The 22835-nt window shown below is 55.2% G+C and overlaps 1 protein-coding gene across 3 annotated transcripts; it reads right to left on the reverse strand.

Moving 5' to 3' along the window:
- Positions 1-305: 305 nt before the first annotated feature.
- PLPP7 (phospholipid phosphatase 7 (inactive)) lies at positions 306-21740 on the reverse strand. 3 transcript variants are annotated; one of them, XM_050760296.1, is made up of 3 exons: positions 20386-21740; positions 6080-6182; positions 1577-1639 (listed from the first exon to the last, which is right to left on the reverse strand). In XM_050760296.1, exons 1-2 carry the CDS (start codon positions 20834-20836, stop codon positions 6094-6096), a joined length of 540 nt encoding a protein of 179 aa, XP_050616253.1. In that variant the 5' UTR covers positions 20837-21740; the 3' UTR covers positions 1577-1639; positions 6080-6093. The 3 variants fall into 3 exon arrangements, with proteins under 3 accessions (XP_050616252.1, XP_050616253.1, XP_050616254.1); XM_050760295.1 differs by lacking the exon at positions 6080-6182 and having other exon boundaries at positions 306-1639; XM_050760297.1 differs by lacking the exons at positions 1577-1639; positions 6080-6182 and adding an exon at positions 17767-18067.
- Positions 21741-22835: the final 1095 nt, after the last annotated feature.

The following is a 22835-nucleotide window of genomic DNA, read 5'->3' on the forward strand; positions in this document are numbered from 1 at the left end:
AGAGGGTCTCTGATCCATCAGTATCACAGTGAGGGCTGCTCAAACAGTCCCTGCCCAGGCCCCAGGTAGCAGCCAGCACAGGACCTGGGGACTGAGGGAGCACCAGGCGGCCACCCCAGGGTGAAGGGACTGGCCAACCTGGCAAAGTCCAGAAGGAGGCCAGCTGTGCCCAGAGCCCCTGATCCCTGGCATCACGGCACTGTCTAGGGCCGAAGAATTACCCCACCCTTCCGCCCATTCCATGTTAATAAGGCGATTGCTTCCGGAGCAATTGAAGTGCACAAGGAAAAAGCCACACCGGAGAGGGCCATTTACATGTCATCTGTATTGTCACATGAAATGCACATCCATAACAGGTGACTTGGAAACGACCTATTAGGTCACACGGAGTCCGGCCCCTGGGGGCCAAAGCCTCATCGATGCCCACGGGCGGTGGCCAGCGCTTCCCTTGGGCTGTGGTGGTGCAACTGGCCTCCCCAGTGGAGAGTCAGCTCACACCCCAGGCCCCTTAGCTCTCTGACAGCAGCTCCCAAAATGCAATTGAGGAACCAGTGGTTCCTTGGGTGTTAATAGCTGTTCCCCAAGAAAAGGGTTCTGTGGTCAAATAAGTTTAGAAAACATGGGTTAAAGAAGGTTTAGCAAGAAGCTTTTCTGCAGGACTCGTCAGAGCCTTGATGGCAATAACGGCCTTTGTGAATGTCCAACTTGGGGACAGAGGGTGCAGCACTTCCCAAAGTTATTGAACCACAAAACCCTTTTCCCCACAAAGCATCTCGCAGGCTGGTGTCCCACGGGGCACCCGTTGGAAAGTGCTGCCCTAAGCTGTCGATGACTGTTCATGGCAATGGCACCTGCATCAGGCAGTAGGTTGGGGGCACTCTGGCAGGCGTCGTGCTGTGGCATGATGAGCACAGCCAAGAACTCAACAGTCATGACGATGAAAAGATGAGACTCGGCCCCTCCCACCATCCTGGTTTTTGCTGTACCCAGAGCAGAGCTAAATAGGGCTGTCCCCACGGGTGGGTCCGGGCCGCCTAGAGAGGAGACTTGGAGTCCAAGCAAAGGGGCAAGAGGCCTGGCACTGCCAAACACGCTTGTCACTGGGAGGGGCGGCCTGGGTTCGCTGGCCTCCAACCAGGAGGGGAAGACGGGGTGGGGGTGGCCGCTCCAACTCCTGGTGGCTCTGTTCAACCTGTGCCTGCCACCTTGCCACCCCCTACCCCTTCTCTAGGGCCAGCCCTGCCCCCAGAGCCTTGCATGGGTCGGCGGGCGCTTCACCAGGCGGAGATGAGCATCTGGCAGGTGCTGGAGGGCATCCAGACCAGCTCCACCAGGCGGAACTGGAGGTAGCCGATGACGAAGCCGGAGAGGACGTCCGTGACGTGGTGGCGGCCAATCATCACGCGGGACAGGCCCACGCAGAGGGCCCAGAGCACCAGCAGCACACGCAGGGGCACCGCCAGCACCAGGTGGCTGAGGAAGAACTTGGATACCATGGCGGCGCGGCTGGCGTGCCCGGCCGGGAAGGCGTAGACGTCCATGGTGAGGTAGTCCAGGAGGCTGGGGCTCATCTCGTACGGGCCACGCCGCTTGATGAGCTTCTGCACACCAGCCACTGTCATGATGTCCAGGAGCAGGGCTGTTGGGGGGAGACAGAGGCCCCCCGGCCATCAGGGCCACCAGCCAGGTCCAGGCCCCAGCCCCCCACATTCCCCCACCTCATCTCCCCTCCCTGCCCCTCATTCCAGTCACTCAGCCACGCTGACCCCCAGGCACGGTCCCGCCTCAGGCCATTGCCCTTGCTGTCCCCTCTGCCTGACACGCCCTGCCTTCCCGTAGCCACTCCCTTCAGCAGAGAAGCCTTCCCTGACCACGCTGTTTATAAAAGCCCCCCCACACTCTCTCCCCTCACCTTGTTTTTCTCATGCCCTGATGTAATATGCCTTTTATTTCTGTGGTTTTTTTTCTTTTTTCTTTTTTTTTTTTTGAGACAGAGTCTCACTTTGTCACCCAGGCTGGAGTGCAGAGGCGTGATCTGGGCTCACTGGAACCTCCGCCTCCCAGATTCAAGCGATTCTCCTGCCTCGGCCTCCTGAGTAGCTGGGATTACGGGCACCCGCCACCACGCCCGGCTAATTTTTGTACTTTCAGTAGAGATGGGGTTTTGCCATGTTGGACAGACTAGTCTCAAACCCCGGACCTCAGGTGATCCAACCTCCTCGGCCTCCCAATGTGCTGGGATTACAGGTATGAGCCAATGCTCCTGGCCTCTTTTTCTTTTTTTTGATACAGGGTCTTGCTCTATTGCCCAGGCTGGACTACAGTGACCCGCTCTTGGCTCACTGCAACCTCCACCTCCTGGGTTCAAGCAATTCTCATACTGCAGCCTCCCGAGTAGCTGGGATTACAGGCGCACACTACCATGCTTGGCTAAGTTTTTGTATTTTTGGTAGAGATGGGGTTTCTTCATGTCGGCCAGGCTGGTCTCCAACTCCTGGCCTCAGGCAACCCGCCCGCCTCAGCCTCCCAAAATGTTCACCCATTACAGGCGTGACCCACTGTGCCCAGCCCCATTCCCATTTTTCAAAAGTTGAAGCAGAATTTACATCACGTACAGCGAACCATTTTAGAGTACACGGTTCAGTGGCATTTAACACATCCCAGTGTCGGCAGCCACCTCCTCTCTCTAATTTCAAGACATTTCATCATCCTAAAAGAACGCCCTGTACCCACAAAGCAGCCACTCCCCATCCCCTTCTCTCCAGCCCCTGGAAACCACCAATCTGCTTTCTGTCTCGGTGGATTTGCCTCCTCTAGACACTTCATGTAAATGGAATTAGACAGTATGTGACCTTTTGTGTCTGCCTTCCTTTCCTTAGCATAACGTTTCCAGCGTCCACCCACGTGGCAGCATGTGTCAGCACTTCATTCCTTTTCATGGCCAAATAATATTCCATTTATGGATGGACCAGTATTTGTTCCTCTCCTCTTTCTTTTTTCCTTCCTTCCTTCTTTCCTTCTTTCCTTCCTTCTTTCCTTCTTTCTTTCTTTCTTTCTTTTTTGAGATAGAGTCTCGTTCTGTTGCCCAGGCTGGAGTGCAGTGGCGTGAACTCGGCTCACTGCAACCTCTACCTCCCGGTTCACGCGATTTTCGTGCATCAGCCTCCTGAGTAGCTGGGATTACAGGTGGGCGCTGCCTTGCCTGGCTAATTTTTGTGTTTTTTGTAGGGACAGGGTTTTGCCGTGTTGGCCAGGCTGGTCTCGAACTCGTGACCTCAGGTGATCCGTCTGCCTTGGCCTCCCAAAGTGCTGGGATTACAGGCGTGAGCCACTGTGCCCAGCCTCTTTTTTTTTTTTAAAGATGGATGTCTCTGGCTGGGCACAGTGGCTCACACTTGTAATCCCAGCACTTTCGGAGGGTGAGGCGAACCTATCACTCGAGCTCAGGAGTCTGAGACTAGCTTGGGCAACACGGCAAAACCCTGTCTGTACAAAAAATACAAAAATTAGACATGTGTGATGGTGCACACCTGTAGTTCCAGCTACTCAGGAGGCTGAGGTGGGAGGATTGCTTAAGCCCAGGAGTTTGAGACCAGCACGGGCAACATGGCAAAACCCCATCTCTACCAAAAAGAAAAAATACAAAAATTAGCTGAGTGTGGTGGTGCATGCCTCTCATCCCAGCTACCTGGGAGGCTAAGGTGACCGAGTGAGACCCTGTCTTAAAAAAAGAGAGAGACACTTTGGGAGGCCAAGGCAGGTGGATCATGAGGTCAGGAGATGGAGACCATCCTGGCTAACACGGTGAGAAACCCCGTCTCTACTAAAAAATACAAAAAACTAGCCGGCGAGGTGGCGGGCGCCTGTAGTCCCAGCTACTAGGGAGGCTGAGGCAGGAGAATGGCGTGAATCTGGGAGGCGGAGGTTGCAGTGAGCCGAGATCGCGCCACTGCACTCCAGCCTGGGCGGCAGAGCAAGACTCCGTCTCAAAAAAAAAAAAAAAAAAAAAAGAGAGCGAGTGAGAGCGAGCGAGCCTCTTTCTGTTGCCCAGGCTAGAGTGTAGTGGTGCAATCATAACTCACTGTAACTTTCAATTCCTGGCCTCAAGAGCTCCTCCCGTCTCAGCCTCCTGAGTCACCAGGACTACAACTGTGCCACCATGCCCAGCTAATTTAAAATTTTTTTTTTTTTTTTTTTTTTTTTTTACAGATGGGCATCCCATTTTGCTGCCCAAGATGGTCTCAAATTCCTGGCTTCAAGCTATCTTCCTACCTCAGCCTCCCAAAGTGCTGGGATTCCAGGTGTGAGCCACTGTGCCTGGACACAATTTGTTTATCCATTCATCTGTTGATGGCTATCGAGTTGTTTGCGCCTTTTGGCTGCTGTGACTCACGCCGCTATGCAGGTGTGTGCAAGTGTTCGCCGAGGGCCTGTTTTCAGTTCTTTCGGTAGATCCCTAGGAGTGGAGTCGCTGGTTGGCAATGACAGTAACTCTGTGTGTGACTCTTTGAGGAACCCCACTGTTTTCCCCAGCACCTGCACTGTGCCATCCCCACTTTACAGAGGACAACATGAACCTTTGGAGCTCAGGGCACTCATACCTGATGCTCTTGCTTTCTGGAATGTCCCACTCTTTCCCAACCCACCACCTCAGGGACCTGCCCCTGCCTTCCAGACAGCTCAGGCCCTGAAGGGTTCAGTCTCAGCATCTGGCCTGTTTCATGGCTTTCCCTGCCTGTGCAGTCACTGAGGCATCTGTTGGGAGGTGAGGGTTCGCCGTCTGTGGCATGAAGTCATCACTCCATAGAGGCAGGGCCCGTGCCTGTTTGTTCAGAGGTTTTTTCCCCCGGGGCTAGAAACAGAGCCACGTCTCCAAACTTAGTTGAGTTACTGGCCTGAGGCTCATAACCAGCCAGGTGGGCTCTTTCCTTCCTTTTCTTTTTCTTTATTTTTTTGAGGCAGAGTCTCACTCTATCACCCAGGCTGGAGTACTGCAGCGTGATCTTGGCTCACTGCAACCTCCACCTCCTGGGTTCAAGCGATTCTCCTGCCTCAGCCTCCCGAGTAGCCGGGGACAACAGGTACCTGCCACCACGGCTGGCTAATTTTTGTATTTTTAATAGAGATGGGGTTTCGTCGTGTTGGCCAGGCTGGTCTCGAACTCCTGACCTCAAGGGATCTGCCCACCTCTGCTTCCCAAAAAGTGCTGGGATTACAGGCGTGAGCCACTGCTCCTGGCCTTTCTTTCCCTATTTTGGAAACACAGGGCAGACCTGGATCTCCATCATGCCTCTGCCACCCACCCTGCTGTGTGGCCTTGGGAGGTTGCTCTGCCTTTCTGTGCCATGAAAGGAAGGCACCATGCCAGAACTCCAGTTTCACCCAGCTGATCTGAGTGGCACCCATACAACCAATGTGGGGGTTCTGGGTCAACCCTCCCCACCATTAGAAAGGCCTTTGGTGGGCCGGGCGCGGTGGCTCAAGCCTGTAATCCCAGCACTTTGGGAGGCCGAGACGGGTGGATCACGAGGTCAGGAGATCGAGACCATCCTGGCTAACACGGTGAAACCCCATCTCTACTAGAAAATACAAAAAACTAGCCGGGCGAGGTGGCGGGCGCCTGTAGTCCCAGCTACTCGGGAGGCCGAGGCAGGAGAATGGCGTAAACCCGGGAGGCAGAGCTTGCAGTGAGCTGAGATCCGGCCACTGCACTCCAGCCTGGGTGACAGAGCAAGACTCTGTCTCAAAAAAAAAAAAAAAAAGAAAGGTCCTTGGAGGTCACACCCTCTGACCTGGGGGTGGGGGTGGCATCGGCAGGCCAGAGAGCACTCCCAGGGCAGATGCAGTCAGCAGGGAGCCTGTGCCCCTGCCCCCTGTGCTTCCCCACCTCAGGTGACCTTGGGGACCCCAGTGAGGTCACAGCCCCTGCAAGCCCTGCTCTGGGGACAGTGAAGACAACACCCGCAGTGTATCATGGTGGCAAAGCTCACAGGCGTCACAGCCAGAGACCCGGCTGTGAGTTCCAGCCCCGGAGCCTCCCAGCTGCGTGACCTCAGGGAAGCCACCTAACTTTCCTCACCTGTGAGACGAAGCTCATGGACACCCACCTCCCAGAGGGGGCCCAGCACCGTGCCCGCAGGCTGACTGCAGGGTGACAGGTTTCGCCGGGACAGAGGGGTTTCCTAGGACACAAGACATACGGTACTAAAGCAGGGAAGTCCCAGCAAACGATTGAGTTGGTCCCCCCAGGCGCTCGGCCCACCAGGAGGGCTGGATAAAGGTGGGGGTCATGACTCGGTGACAGTTCAGTACAGCCGGACGCTGGGAGCTTCCCTAGAAAACTTCAGTGTTTATCAGAATGGTCAGCTCTTGGCAAAAATGGAAACAAAAATCTAAAAAAATATGACGCAGAAGATGCTGTTCACCGCAGAACATTTATAACACAGAAAACAAAAGTTCGAGTTGAAATCACCTGTAATCCTGCCCGTCAGAGGTAGCCATTGTTCCAGACACTTCCATCCATCTATAGAGCATAGTTTTTTGCTTGTTTGTTTGTTTGATTTTTAAGACGGAGTTTCACTCTTGTTGCCCAGGCAGGAGTGTAATGGCGTGATCTCAGCTCACTGCAACCTCTGCCTCCTGGGTTCAAGCGATTCTCCTGCCTCAGCCTCCTGAGTAGCTGGGATTACAAGTGTGTGCCACCACCCCCGGCTAGTTTTTCTATTTTTAGTAGAGACAGAGTGTCTCCATGTTGGTGAGGCTCGTCTCGAACTCCCAACCTCAGGTGATCCGCCCACCTCGGCCTCCCAAAGTGCTGGGATTACAGGCGTGAGCCACCGCACCTGGCCTTTGGAGCACAGATTTAATAAAGCTTGTAACATGGTTTACATATGTTGTTCTGCTGCCTGCTTTTGAAAGTCTTGCCCCATCACATACCCCCGATCCCCATGCTGCAGGGGTGAGGCACTGTGGCGCACCTAACTGTCCGTGCCAGGCAGTTAGACTGTTCCACATCACACAGTCCTCCCTGGAGGACTAGAACTTCTGGGCTTCCCCTTTTCCTACCCACTTCAGGGTTGCTGCTTGTAGTCTGGTCTCTCTGTTTGGGGTTTGCACTGTGGCCTCTCCTGGCCCCTCTCATTAGCCACAGGGCTGGCTGGGAGCCTCGCACCCTGGAAGTGCCTGGCCAGCACAGGAGGGGGCTGAGCAGGTGCACAGAGGAGCTGCCTGGCCCGAGGAGGGTGGGGCCTGAAAGCCTGGAGAAAACCTTGTTCTACCCTTGCCTGCCAATTTCATAGCAGCTGTCCCCATGGGCTGGGTCTTCCCAGGAGGCGTGTGGCTGGCCAGCTCGTGTGCTGGCCATGCCGGGGTTTGGTGCCATCTGAAGCCTGTGGGAGGTCACAGTTCCAGCAGGAGAGAGGGACTGGGGACTGCCAGGTCCCCAGGGCAGGTGGGAGCTGGATGGAGGTGGCTGTGCTGACCTTGGCATGCCTCCGCCCCATGGAGCAGCTGAGGAAGCCAGCTCAGAGGGGCCAGCTGGTCCTCTCCAGCCCAGGGAGCCCTTCTCATCTGCAAGCCCTGCTGCTTCCCCAAAAATGGGCTGGCGACAGGCCCTCTCCACCTGGGGACAGGAGGCAGTTCATGGGGAGGGGGTTAAATCTGAAGGTTCTGGAGTCACAGGTGGGGTTCAAGTCTCGCTGACTGGGGCTGTGAGGAGGGGATCCTGGTGCTTCTGGCCTGGGGGTTGACCCTGCTAATTAAGAACAAATTCTGGCCAGGTGCAGCGGCTGACGCCTGTAATCCCAGCACTTGGGGAGGCCGAGGTGGACGGATTGCCTGAGGTCAGGAGTTCAAGACCAGGCTGGCCAACACGGTGAAACCCTGTCTCCACTAAAAATACAAAAAATTTAGCTGGGCATGGTGGCGGGCGCCTGTAGTCCCAGCTACCTGGGAGGCTGAGGCAGGAGAATCACTTGAACCCAGGAGGCAGAGGTTGCAGTGAGCCAAGATTGCGCCACTGCACTCCAGCCTGGGCGACAGGGCGAGACTCTGTCTCAAAAAAAAAAAAAAAAGAACAAGTTCCTTCCCCTCTCAGAGCCTTGGTCTACTCACCCATAGCAAGGGTGGTCCCAGGAGGAAATAAGCCAATGAACTGGGGGAAGTGTGGTGATTGACAGCATGCTGCTGCCATTACACTGCCCGCAAGTCCTGGTCCCGCCTGGCCTGGGAAGCTGTGAGAGGCTCTGGTCCTGGAGGCTGGGGCACCATGCATGAGCATCAGTGAAGGCTTTTTCTCCTAAGGTCCCACCAGGTCAAAATTGTCTGGCCCAGGTTCCAAGACTTCCACCACCTCAAGGCAAGTAAGAGAGGCCAGGCCAGGCAAGGCCAGGGCCTCCCTGGTGGTGGCGGCTGGTGACTGGTTGCCAGCCAGGGTCTGGGTGCCCAAAGAGCTGCCAGACTCTGGGGTAGGAGGTGGTTAATGTAGACCAGGACTGAGCTCCATGGCAGGCTGAAATATGACACCAACCACTGGAAGGCATGGGCCATGTGTCCTACTGGTAACCAGGTCTTTAGGTTGAAAACCAGGGCTTGGCAGCTGATGGGTTCAAAATCTGCCTTTCGAGGCCAGCACAGTGGCTCACACCTGTAATCCCAGCACTTTGGGAGGCCGAGGCGGGTGGATCTCCTGAGGTCAGGAGTTCGAGACCAGACTGGCCAACATGGGAGAAAACCCATCTCTACTAAAAATACAAAAACTAGCTGGACGTGGTGGCAGGCACCTGTAGTCCCAGCTACTCAGGAGGCTGAGGCAGGACAATCGCTTGAATCTGGGAGATGGAGGTTGCAGTGAGCTGAGATGGCACCACTGCACTCCAACCTGGGTGACAGAGTGGGACTCTGTCTCAAATAAAAAAATAAAATAAAATAAAATAAAATAAAATGATCTGCCTTTTGAGCACAGGGGCCCCCATGGACAGCTGCTGTGGTCAAGGAAAAAGGGAGGAGGAAAGGGTGACTTTACTAAGTCACCTGGGGGGTACACTGGGCCCAGTACCTCACTCCGATGGGGTGGCCAAAGGCAAGGAGGGCTGGCTGCCTCAACCTCCCCACATGCCCCAGCTCTCTGCATAGGCTGTCAGGATCCATAGGCCAAAAACTAAGCTAGACCCAAACCTTCCTTTTTTTTTTTTTTTTGAGACAGTGTCTCCCTCTGTTGCCCAGGCTGGAGTGCCATGGTGCAAACAGGGTTCACTGCAGCCTTGAACTTTTGGGCTCAAATGATCCTCCTGCCTCAGTCTCCCATGTAGCTGGGACCACAGGCACAGGCCACAACTGGCTAATTTTTGGATTATTTTTTTGTAGAGACAGTGTCTCAGTTTGTTGCCCAAGCTGGTCTTGAACTCCTGAGCTCCAGCGATCCTCCTGCTTCAGCCTCCTGAAATGCTGAGATTACAGGTGTGAGCTACTGTTCCTGGCTCCTTTCAAATTTCTAGCAGCAAAACATTGTCTTCACCAATGAAAGCATACAGACTCGGTGTATGAAACAGACGTGGCTGAAGCTGGTGTGTTGTGGGGGTCATCTGGAGCTCCCCTGGCTGCCAGGGAGGCCTCTGTGGGTGCCCACGTCTCATGATCTGGAAACTCCATCTATGGCTTGAACGAGTTCCATGAAGTTCGTGTGTTGGAAACTGAATCCCCAATGCAACAGTTTCGAGAGGTGATCAGGCCGGCTGCGGTGGCTCACGCCTGTAATCCTAGCACTTTGGGAGGCCAAGGCGTGTGGATCACCTGAGGTCAGGAGTTTGAGACCACCAGCCTGGCCAACATGGTGAAACCCTGTCTCTACTAGAAGTACAAAATTAGCCGGGCGTGGTAGCACATGCCGGTAATTCCAGCTACTCAGGAGGCTGAGGCAAGAGAATTGCTTGAACCCAGGAGGCGGAGGTTGTGGTGAGCTGAGATAGTGTCATTATACTCCAGCCTGGGCAACAAGAGTGAAACTCTGTCTCAAAAAATAATAAAATAAAATAAAATAAAATAAAATAGCGATAGGCCATGGGGGCTCTCCCCTCATGAATGGATGAATGCAGGTATCGGGGGTGGTTCCTGACGAAAGGGTGAGTGTGGTCACCTCCTGCCCTCCCAGGCATGCACTCCCTTGCATGAGATGCAGAAGACACAGGGAGCAAGGAGGCCCTCACCAGATGCGGCCCCTCAACCTTGGACTTCCCAGCCTCCAGAACCATGAGCCAAATACACTTCTATTCTTTATAAATCAGTGCGTGGTGTTCTGTTACAACAGCATAAAATGGACTAAGACGCCCCACAGCTGGGCCTTTGGGAAGCTGTGGCTATTTTGGGCTGGTTCCCTTTCTTCAGGCCATAATGAGAGGGAGGCTCTGCCCCTTTTCTGCCCTGGGCCCTGCGGGGACCATAGGGGCCAGCCTGGCTGTCCAGCGGGTTGACCCACCCAGCCTGTGCCTGGTTCACTCATTTTTCCACCTGCCTGCCGGTTCTTGGGTATTTCAGGCGTGTGTCAGGCCTGGCACTGTGAACTAGGCTGGCAGGGTCCCCTGTGGCCAAGCGGGACGGTGGGCAATAAGCACGTAGTGACACAGAGCGTTACTCTATCACAGGTGTGATTGGGCGTGTGGCTTTTCGCCCTCACTATGCTGCAGCCATCTGGCCAGGAGGGTTGTGAATGGAAGAGGCAGTGGCCTGCCACCCTCAGACCACAGGGCGACTCTCCAACAGAGCCGTGGCCTCCCCTAGGCCTCCCACCCCACCCTGTCCTCTCCTGCTGCCCCTGCAGGGCCTCTCTCCCTCCTCCCGCGCGGCCAGGCCTCCGTGTGACTGTGATTCTGACACTGTCAGCGCATCATCTGGTACCCAGAAATAGAAGCAAATGGCGCCATCACTCAAGGCTGATTTTGCCCACATGGCCCTGTCCAGTTGACCGACCTACATTCCCTTCTTGACTCAAGGAGGGCAAGGAGACCCCTGTAGGGGGAAAGGTCCGCCCAGCAGGAGGCTCAGGGGCAAGAGCTGGGGAACAGGTGGGAGCTGCACTGCCGGGACCTGCTATGTGAAATGTCTCAGGGAGGCCCCTTAGCCTCCACTGGCCTCCACTCACTGGGATCACCCAGGGTGGTGGCTGCGCACTCAGGCTCCAGAACGAGACCAGCTTCGAGGTAGGCCACTTGTGGACAGCATAACCTCGCTGTGTCTATCCCTCAGAGCTGCCTGCCATGGATACACTGGGATGACAAGGGCCGTGCTCTGATGCTTGTGTGCAGCAGTCACTGAGTAAATGCACCCCCGGGACCCCGTCAGAGGACACCAAGGCTTGGCCCCACTACCCCTCACACTCTTCCATTCCAACCAGCTCCACTCTCAGCTCTTTTCACAGGGTTGGGGCCTGAATGTCTGAAGCTCCCGTGCAGGAAGCACAGCTGTCCCTGAGGCCCTGCTGTCCTAGAGGTTTCCTGGCCCTCAGAGGGCAACAAGAACCCACCTCAAGGCCCACCCTTCTCCCCTAGCCCAGGTCCCTCGGGGCTGGTGGTGGCCAGGGAACCAGAGAGCCGGAGGCTCCCAGAGCCCAGGCAGGAGCCAGAGTTTTCTTGGAAAAGAGCTGCTGCCATGCTGGAAGATTTGGAAGCATCTCCTCCTGGGGCCTCTGAAAATCAGAGTGTCACTTGTCTGCCGGCAGCTACGTGCACTGGGGGAAGAGCGGCAGCTGGGGTGACCTAGCGTGGCCCTTTGTGGCATTGGGCTGCTTTCCCCCTGAGGACGCATTCTGTGGGACCAGCTTAGCGCAGGGCAGGGTCTCTGGGGAGTTGGGGCTAGTGGGGTAGGGGTGGGAGGTGGAGGCTGTGGGCTCAGCTGTTCTAAAGCCAGGGGCAAAGACGGGGCTTCCGGGATGCCCTGCAGGCTGTGAAAGGCTGGGTTTGTGGGCAGACGTCTCTCTCTGGCTGGGTTGGGAGGAGGGGTCCCGGTGCTCCTGGGCTGGGAAGTCGATCCTGCTTCTCATCCCCCATTCTGGCTTCTGGAAAGCTGGGCGCCAGCCATATGCTGCCCAAGGGGTGTGTAAATCGTTCTGAACTTCCTGAAGGGCATTTGGCTTCAGAATCAGAAGTCTCCTCCACGTGTCTCCCTTGGACTCAGCTCTTCCCTTTGCAGGAATATCTCCTTGGGAAATCGTTAGGGATGTGGGCCATGATTCATGGCCCGGGATGTTCACTGCAGCATTGTTTATAACACCGAAAAACGTGAAACAACCCAGCGCCCTTCAAGAGACAGACGGGACAAACCGTGGCCTAATCTAGACACCAGAGCATGCTGTGGCCACGGTAGATGATAAGGCCCATGTGTATTTATAGACCCACTATATCGGAGAGCCGTGGGGTATGTTAAGTGGAAAAGGCCGCTTATAAAATAGGATTTCCAGTAGGATGCCATCTTCATAAAATAAGATATGTATGTAAACAAATGTGCTTATATGCAGAGAGAAAAATCTAGAAGGTACTGCTCTAAATGCTAACAATGCTTCTTGCTGGGTAGGAGGTTTAGGGGTGATTTTTACCGTCTTTTTGTAATTTTGCACTTTAAAATCTTTCTTGCCACAAGCACGTATTATTTGTGCACATTTTTAAGAAGTATATTTACAGGCCAGGCGCAGTGGCTCACACCTGTAATCCCAGCACTTTGGGAGGCGGGGGCAGGATGATAGCTTGAGCTCAGGAGTTCGAGACCAGCCTGGCCAACATGCTGAAACCCCGTCTCTACTAAAAATACAAAAATTAGCCAGGAGTGTTGGTGGGCGCCTGTAATCCCAGCTACTCAGGAGGCTGAGGCGGGAGAATCACTTGAACCTGGGAGGCAGAGGTTGCAGTGAGCTGAGGTTGTGCCACCGCACTCCAGCCTGGGTGACAGAGCGAGACTCTGTCTTAGGAAAAACACTATCTGTGCTGGTGGGCAATGCTGAGCCAGACCCTGCCTACTGGCACCACAAACCATTGCATTTCTTTTGCACCCGCTGTGTGGACGGCTGCCAGGGCAGTGTATTAAGGGTTGACCTGGCCTGGGGGTGGCCAAAGGCCCCCCTGAGGGACTGACTGTTGTACTGAGCCCCACTGAGATGCTGAGAAAGGAGGCTGGGGAGCGGACCCCTCTACTTCTGAGGAGGTAGTGTGTGCGGTCTCCCACAGAAGGGTATCTAAGTGAAGATTTGGGATCAGCTTAGATATCCCTCAGTTAGGAACAGGCTAGACAAGCCTCGTGCAGAGGCTGTCACCTTAATTGTCCCTGAGAGCAACAGCCAGAGGGCAGGGGATGGGGGAGCTGCCAGAACAGATTATCTGGAGCATCTGAACCCCTAATGCTTGGTGCGAGGGACATGGGGGGTCCAGACCAGGATTCCAGGCGGGAGGGCCACAGCTGTGAGAGTGAGCCCAAACCAGGCGAAACACAACCTGAGAAACACATTACGCGTTAGCATATGCACGGGGAAAAATCCAGGGACACGTGACACAAGCTGCGGCAGAGGCTCTTCTGGGAGAGGGTTTCAGGGAGAGGCTCACTTTCTTCTTGATCTAGCCTTGTAATGATTGCATTTTTTTCTTACTATAAGAATGTGTAGGCCGGGCACCGTGGCTCATGCCTGTAATCCCAGCACTTTGGGAGGCCAAAGTGGGTGGATCATCTGAGGTCAGGAGTTTGAGACCAGCCTGACCAACAATGGTGAAACCTCATCTCTACTAAAAATACAAAAAATTAGCTGGGCATGGTGGTGCACACCTGTAATCCCAGCTACACTGGAGGCTGAGGCAGGAGAATCGCTTGAACTCAGGAGGCAGAGGTTGCAATGAGCCGAGATGGTGACACTGCACTCCAGCCTGGGCAACTGAGTAAGACTCTGTCTCAAAAAAAAAAAAAAAAAAGAATGTACAATGAAAAGGCGCCCAACATCACTGATGGTTAGGGAAATGCAAAGCAAGACCACAAAAAGGGCCGGGTGCAGTGGCTCATGCCTGTAATCCCAGCACTTTGGGAGGCCAAGGCAGGAGGATCACTTGAGGTCAAGAGTTTGAGACCAGCCTGGCCAACATGGTGAAAGCTCATCTCTACGAAAAATTAGACAGGCATGGTGGCAGGCACCAGTAGTCCCAGCTACTTGGGAGGCAGAGGCAGGAGAATCGCTTGAACCTGGGAGGTAGAGGTTGCAGTGAACCGAGATCGCATCACTGCACTCCAGCCTGGTGACAGAGCGTGACTCTGTCTCAAGAAACAAACAAACAAAAACCCCCAAAATAAAACCAAAACCAAAAACAAACAAAAAATACCCAAAACCACAACGGAGACCACTTCACACCCATTAGGAAGGCTCTGATTGAAAAACCAGATAATGAGTGTTGGCGAAGGTGTGGACATATCGGAGCCCTTGGGCATTGCTGGGGGAATGCAAAATCACACAGCCGCTATGGGCAACGGTAGGACAGGTCCTCACACAAGTCGACATAAAATTACCCTGTGATCCAGAGGCCCCCTTCTGAGTATACAACCAAAAGAACTGAACGCAGGGGTTCAAGAAGATGCATATACATCTGTGCGCACGGCAGTGTTACTCAGAGCAGCTAAAAGGTGGAAGCAACGGAAGCATCCATGGGTGGACGAATGGATACACGAGGTGTGGTCCATCCTGTAACTGAGCACTATTCAGCCTTAGACAGGAAGCAAATGCTGGTGGTGCCCGCTACAGCATGGATGGACCTCGAGGATATCATGCTAAATGAAATCAGCCAGTCACAAAAGACAAATACGGTACGATTCCACTTACGTGAGGTCCCTAGAACAGTCGAATCCACAGAGACGCAGTGTAGAATGGAGGTTGCCAGGGGCTGGGGGACGGGGGAGTGGGGAGTCAGTGCTTAATGGGGACAGAGCTTCTGTTTTGTAAGATGAAAGATGGAAAGAGTTCGGAGATGGATGGTGGTGATGGCTGCAGAACAGTGTCAATGGACTCAGTGCCACTGAACTGTGTACTTAAAAGGATTATAATGATCAATTTTATGTAATGGATAGCTTATCACAATAAAAAAAATGACATAAAAATGTAGTTTTCATAGCCAGGAGTGGTGGATCACTCCTGTAATCCCAGTACTTTGGGTAGCAGATGCAGGCGGATCATGAGGTCAGTAGTTCAAGACCAGCCTGGCCAACATGGTGAAACCCCATGTCTACTAGAAATACAAAAATTAGCCAGGTGTGGTGGTGGACACCTGTAATCCCAGCTACTCGGGAGGCTGAGGCAGGAGAATCACTTGAACCAGGGAGGAAGAGGTTGCCGTGAGCCGAGATCACAGCACTGCACTCCAGCCTGGGTGACAGAGCGAGACTTCGTCTCAAAAAGAAAAAAAAAAGTAGTTTTCATATTCAGGAAAATCTCAGTAAAGATACTTTTTTTTGAGACAGAGTCTCACTCTGTCACTCAGGCTGCAGTGCAGTGGCACGATCTAGGCTCACTGCAAGCTCTGCCTCCCGGGTTCATGCCAGTGAGCCGAGATCGCACCACTGTACTCCAGCCTGGGGACAGAGCGAGACTCCGTCTCAAAGAAAAAAAAAAAAGAAGAAAAACATACTTTTATAGGCCAGCGTAGTGGCTCAAGCCTGCAATCTCAGCACTTTGTGAGGCCAAGGTGGGTGGATCACCTCACGCCTGTAATCCCAGCACTTTGGGAGGCCGAGGTGGGTGGATCACCTGAGGTCAGGAGTTCGAGACCAGCCTGGCCAACATGGCGAAACCATGTTGGAGAATGGCTTGAACCCAGGAGGCGGAGGTTGCAGTGAGCCAAGATCTTGCCACTGCACTCCAGCCTGGGCAACAACAAAAAGATACTTTCATAAAGGACACAGATCAGGGAACAAGACCGTAGGCATTTCCCACCACAGGACAGGCCCATGAGGAAACAAGGATGGGCTTAGTGAACCACGATGGGCCTGTCACCTGTCACCTGTCACCTGGCTCCCTTCGGATCATCAAGCTGGGTGCACCGTGGGAGGGAGAAGGAAGGGGACAGCGTGGTCTCAAGGCATCTAGAGCTTGGAAGATACCTGGCAGGAGGCTGGTCCTGGACTTCTGACAATGATGACGGTGATAATGATGATGATAATCATCGCTACTTAAGCATTAACTAACATCAGTAAGTGCCAAGCACTTTATGTGAGATTCATCAGGGAGATTTCTCAACAACCCATTTGACAGATGAAGAAACTGAGGCTCAGAGAGGCAACGTCACTTGCCTGAGTTCCCACAGCAGGGCTGGGATTTGCACCCAGGTCCTGCTGCCTCTGGAGTCCAAGCTTTTGCCTGCTGCTAAGACCCCTTCTGGCTCGGAGCTTTCTGGAGTCTTGACAGTGTGCACTAGGGGAGGGGCAAGCAGGGAGGGCATGGGACTGACTACCATGCAGGAGCATGCGGAGAACTTCCCCGGGCCCAGCAGGACCCTTCCTAGGCCTTGTAGCTGCAGCTCCCATTTCCCAAGCTCCCAAGTCTGCCTCTTCAGAGCCAAGTAGAACCCAGATCCCAACCACAAGCTCGGAGGTCTTGCTCCCAGCCCAGAGACTGCCCCAGGAGTTGGCTCAGTGCCATGGGGCAGGGTTAGGCAGGGCTCCCTCCCCCTTCATTACTGCAGTGATGTCAGCCATCGGTGGGACATGTGTGGCATGGCACCCACCGTGCCAAATGTTTTACCAGCTCCCTTCAGATCCCTGCCACAGTCCCCTCAGTCCCCAGATAGGGAAACTGAGACTCAGAGACAGGAACTGACTTGAGCAGATGCATACAGCAAGTAAGGGTCAGAGCAGAGACCTGGACAAAAGCCAGTCTGACCCCAGAGCCTGTGCTCCAGGGTTGAAGGGTGCCCTCCAAAGACAAAAGAACAGATGGAACCCGCAGCCCGCACTCAGTGGGTGGTCTGCTTTCCTGGGACAGGGGACCTTGGGACCGTCCCTCCTGGCAGGTCAGACCAGAGCAGCGGGATTAGAGCGTGCCTTGGCCGTTTGCTGCTGTTTACTCCCACCAAGCCGAGGGCTGAGCTGGCATCCCCACAGAAGGACCTTGGGGTCCCCAGACCCATCCGGCCTGCTCTGGGCCTGTGCTGAGTGCCTGCCTTGTGCCAGGCCCTATGTCCCCATGATCTCAATACCTGGATAGAAGTCAGTCATCCTCCTCCCAGACCATTCCCCTTCTCAAAGCACACACGCTCCAGGAGTGCAGTGAACATGGGTGATATGACCGATCTACAGCCCCATGGTGAGCAGCAAGGAGCGGGGGGGTTTGCAGTCACAGGGCCTTGGATTTACTTCCTGAACCTACCACTTATAGCTGTGTGGTGGGCAAGTTGCTTGAGCTTTCTGAGCCTCAGTTTACTCATCTGTAAAATGGGCACATTAATGTTTACCTTGAAAGGTCATCAACAGCTTTTTTACATCATAAAATACAGGCCGGCCGGGTGCGGTGGCTCAAGCCTGTAATCCCAGCGCTTTGGGAGGCCGAGACGGGCGGATCGCGAGGTCAGGAGATCGAGACCATCCTGGCTAACACGGTGAAACCCCATCTCTACTAAAAAAATACAAAAAACTAGCCGGGCGTTGTGGCGGCGCCTGTGGTCCCAGCTACTCGGGAGGCTGAGGCAGGAGAATGGCGTAAACCCGGGAGGCGGAGCTGGCAGTGAGCCGAGAATGCGCCACCGCACTCCAGCCTGGGCGACAGAGCGAGACTCCGTCTCAAAAAAAAATAAATAAATAAAATAAAATACAGGCCGTTCATGCCATTGTCTTTGGTACATAATAAAGCTCACTAAATGATGTTTTTAAAGTTTTTAAAAATGTCTATCACTTCTGTTCAAGGAGGAAGGCATCTCAAATCTTCATCTTTATCCTGTGGGGCATACACCTTTGTGCCCATAGCAGCTGGCTGCTGGAATGAGCCTGAAGCCTTATCTTAACAAGTAAGTTGCAAATTTTTCAATGTTGGGGGCAGGGGAAATGTTCTTAAAAGCAAACATTCCTGTAAAAAAAACAAATCAAAGCAGAGCTATTTTACTTGGTGATGAGAGGCAGCTTGCTTGCATACCCCCTACCTGGGGGAGCTCACCCCCTTACTAGAGAATCCACTGACTGTGGGTAAGTTGAGATGCACCTCGTTTCTTCTCTGATCCTCCCCCCGCTGGAAATTTCATACAGTCTGAGCTGGTTCCCTCTCCCTCTCCTCTGAAAATGCAAAGCAAAGCTAGAGTTGCTCCCAGTTCTGCTCCTGGCTCCATCACTGACTAGCTGCCCGATCTTGGAACCATCGTCACTCCATGCCTCAGTTTCCCCCTCTTTAAACGGGAAATAATAACAGCACCAAGCTCCATGGGTTACGGTGAAGAGCCGAAGTAATGATATGGTTTATGCAAAGCCCTGGAACGCGGTAAGCACTCAACCAATGACAACTTCATCACCTCCCTCGTCAAATGGGGAAGGAAGATGGGAAGGAGGAGATGGGGTCAAGGGAGCAGGGTTGAGAGACAGACTCGGGCGTATGCCTTCCCACCCCATCTCTGACAGCAGGCAACCTACCTCTCTAACTCCCAACAGTCTTCTTAAGCCACGTGGCCCCGTGTGAAACTGTTGATAATGAGAGCAGGTGCTGCCCCTGGAAGCGCCTGGCCTAGTGCCTCGGCCACTTTGCTCTGTCCCTCCCTCCCATGCCCGTGGCACGGCACCTGGTCTGTGTGTCAGCCGGAGCCGGTGCAAATCTCAAGCCCCAAGGCTGCGCCAGGTTGCTTTATTTATAGGAACCTCAGTTTCCTAATACGTAAAATGGGCATGATAATGGCACCAAGCTCGTGAGACTGTTTATTCAGGAGTAAATCATAAGTTATTGTAATGTAAACAATTTAGTAATAAGAACAAGAGAACTGGCCAGGCGCGGTGGCTCATGCCTGTAATCCCAGCACTTTGGGAGGCCAAGGCGGATGGATCACCTGAGGTCAGGAGTTTGAGACCAGCCTGGTCAACATGGTGAAACCCCATCTCTACTAAAAATACAACAATTAGCTGGGTGTGGCGGTGGGCACCTGTAATCCCATCTACTTGGGAGGCTGAGGTAGGAGAATTGCTTAAACTTGGGAGGCGGAGGTTGTAGTGAGCTGAAGGTTGTAGTGAGCCGAGATCGCGCCACTGCACTTCAGCCTTACAGCCTGGGCAACAGTGCGAGACTCTGTCTAAAAAAACAAAAGGAACAAGCATACCTCGAAGGTGGCAGACCCAGCCATCTCCTGCATGAAGTATCCCGATGGTTTCTGCCTCCCTGAGTCCCACCCACAGGGCACGGAGCCTCCAGACTGAGACTAGAGTGAGGAGATACATGTTTTTATTGTGACTTCCTCTGGAACCCGTGTTCTCTGTGGTCCAACCCAACGCCCTTTTGGAACCGAGACCCCTTGTTAACGTTTACCTCTCCCGAGACCTCCACCTCACATGTCCCCCAAATGATGGCCACACTGGGAAAGACAAGGAAATCGATGTGGGCCTGGCATGGAGGATGGAAGTAGAGGTTCCCGGGGCACCTTGGGGACCTGGCGGTGCCCGAAGGGTGGCCTGGACGGGGGCTGGGTGTCACCTCTGGGTGGAGGGAATGGCTTGCCCCCACATGGGTCCCACGTGGCACCTGGCACAGGGCGGTGCTAATCTGCAAGATGTTGGTGGCAAAGACTTTGGAAACAAACCAACAACTGGTCCCCCGACCCTTTCTCCAGTGACTCCCCCTGGGAAGGAGCAGGGAAGAACTCCAGGGGGCTGTGAGTGGGTGGCAGTACCAGCTGGACCCCCTGAATCCCCAGACCCTGCGGGAGAAGCCTGGGCAGCTTGCCGGGTTCCCGAACGAGGCGGGAGGTGCCCATGGGCAGCTCACGGGCACTGCCTAGCTGGGAGCTGTCAAGGAGCGAGGACCCTAGCCATGGGGCAGGAGTCAAACAGTGACACCCCATTCCAGGACGCCCACCAGAGCCCATCTCCCTTGAGGCCACCGCCTCTGGCCCAGCCTCCCCTCAACCCGCCTCTGGGCAGCGGTGCCTTCTGCCCAGCAGGCCCTCCTCACAGGGCCGCACTGGCCTCTGCCTTCATTTGGCACGTGGCTGGGGAGCCTCGCCTATGCATCCCTGGCTCTCGCTCCCCACACTGGAGCCTGCCCGTTTCTGGGGCACCCTTCCTGCCTAACCTCATTAGACCATCCCAGCCGGTTTCTGAGGGCTGTGCAGGTCCTGGCCAGGGTGGGGCTGGGCAGGCCGGTCTCCCTCCCGAGGGGCCTGACAGCGAGTGGCGGGTGGCAGGCACACTCACCCAGGAGCAGATTCATGAGCACCTCCTGTCCGGCCAGTGTGCTGCTCTTCACCAGGCAGAGGATGGTGCCTCCGATCCAGGGGATGCCGTGGCCCGTGATGCCGATGAGCTTGACCATGGAGCGAGCACTGGCCCAGGACGCCGCCCGGCCGGCACACACCCCCAGCCGCTTGGACATACAGATATCGATGGCCAGCAGGGAGTTGAAGGCGATGCCCTTGAAGGAGGGGTTCAGCTGCATGCAGTCCTCCTCTGGCAGCTGCTGTGACTGGCGTCGCTCTCGGGCCCCGTCACCAGCAGGTGGGGGCTGTGCCGAGGGGCCGGAGGCCTTTCTGCCTGAGCTGCGGGGCTCCGGGCCCCCCTTGGGGGGCTGGTTCAGGGACAGGAACTCAGCCCGGTTGAGGACGTTGTTGCGGTCCCTGGCGCGGGCCCGGCTCTGGGAAGCTGGCATGGTGACCCCGCTCACCCCGAAAAGGCCGACGCCAGCCCGGCTCCAAGGGCCTTCTCCCCGAAGAAAAGAGCTGCCCCCAGAGCCGCCACCGTGGCTGCCTCCCTGCCTTCTCCGCCGCAGCTGTTAAATATAGGGTGGAGAATTGCACATGGTTGTTTATCTCCGCTGCCACCCGGCTCCAAGGGGACGTCAGTGCCAGCCGGGCAGCCAACTGAGCCCTCCAATGCCGGGCCTGCACCAGCGGAGCCTCCGGGAGGTGAGGAGTCCACAGCTGCGGCCTGGCTGCCTCGGGCCTGGGCTATTTAAATCGGCCAATGGCTCATCCCTGGCCTTGGGGGACTCTGGGAAATGTAGTCCTCCGGCTGCTCTCGACTCTGCAGTGGCCTTGGCCTCTGACAGGGCAGAGGTGGGACCTGGGCTTACCTTGTTTTTACCAGCTTCCCTCTGAGCCGTCCAGACCCCTGCAAGCCAGGCCTGCCTGCCCCAGCGGCCTGGCAGCTTGGACCTGGTTCTGTAAACTGGACGGTGTTGCTCGGGCCGAGGCCTCTTTGGGCACCAGATAGAGTGAACGACGTCATTGACAGCATCATCCTGGGTCCCTGGGGTCAGGTCCAGCTCCTCCCTCTGTGACAGCATTCATTAAGCTGGCAGGTCTTTTTTTAAATCAGTCTTGAATTCAGCTTCAGCGCATCACAGTCCAATCAAATGACAATCCGTGAGCTCTGATTTCCATCAGAGGGAGGGGTAATGAGTTAGCTGGTAACGGATCGCCTCTTGGAGGTTGCTTGCACTACCTGGGACTTTGTAAAGGACAGGAGTGTGACAGCAGCTTCAGGCAACCTGTAAATAGTTACCGAGCGCCTGGCGCTGTGTCAGTGCTGGGCACACTGCAAAAAGCTCACAGTTCAGCGGGGATGGAAAGAAGGACACGTGTAAGTGGTCACCAGTGTGCAAATGTGTGGCAGGATCCTAGAAGCGGGGCTCTGGGAGCTCTGGGTCTGGTCTGGGAGTCATGGACGGCTCCCCCCAGGAAGGAAGAAAAAGGGGGGAGCCCCATTCAGGGAGAGCCCGCCTTGCAGGAGGCCCCAGGAGGCCCGTGTGACTGCATGGGGCCCAAGGGTCGAGAGGCTGCAAACCCAGAACGCAGACCCAGAGGGCACAATCGAGGATTCGGGATGTGAGGTAGGGATCCCTGCTCCCACCTGGGCCACCTGTGGGAATCCAAAGTCTCCACAGCCCTTTTAGGGCTGACTGGGCCTGGGCTCGATGGGGGAAGCTGCCAGTTTCAGCTGACCAGAAGAGTCAGAAGCGAGCTCCTCTGTCTCCTGATTCTGGGTGCCAGCGCCTGTCTGCTCAGCCCAGATGAAGGCAGGAGGCTGCAACTTCTCTTCCAACCATGGAGCCCGCCCATGGTGCCTCAGGCCCACCTAGAGCCTCCCAAGAACAGGAAGCTGCCCCGGGAGGGAGTAGGGGTTCCCTGGCCACGGGGGACAGGCACCCAGGCTCTGAGTCAGACAGATGGGGCTCTGCCCCGCCATCAACCAGCTGGGAGACCTTGAGCAAGTCACTTGGCCTCCCTGGGCCTTGGTGTTTCCACCTGTCGCATGAGAATGACAGTGTTCACCTCCTAGGGCTCTCATGAGTCTGGGTGAGACCGTGTTTGTGAAATGCTGAGCTGGGTCCCTGCCGCAGAGTGGGTTAGGAATCGATTTCAGCCCTGTGGGTTAGGAATTGATTTCATTTGACAAACGAGGCACAGCCCTCTCTTCCTTTTGAGTGCCCTCTTCAGAAGGGCCCAACCCTGTGGTCTGGCCTCCTCCCCATCCCTGGCAGGGAAGAGGCCAGAGGCCAGGAGCCCTCAGTCTGGGGTTCCCTGCAGATGCCCTGGCTGGGTCCAGCTGGGCTAGAGCAGGCTAGACCTGCCTCATTGCCCCCTCTTCCTTTCCAGCGTGCTCCACCCGGACTGTGCGGCCATAGAGGGATGTCATGGCCGCAGGAC

This window comes from Macaca thibetana, chromosome 15, assembly GCF_024542745.1.
Source record: "Macaca thibetana thibetana isolate TM-01 chromosome 15, ASM2454274v1, whole genome shotgun sequence".
Classification (NCBI taxonomy): Eukaryota; Metazoa; Chordata; class Mammalia; order Primates; family Cercopithecidae; genus Macaca; species Macaca thibetana.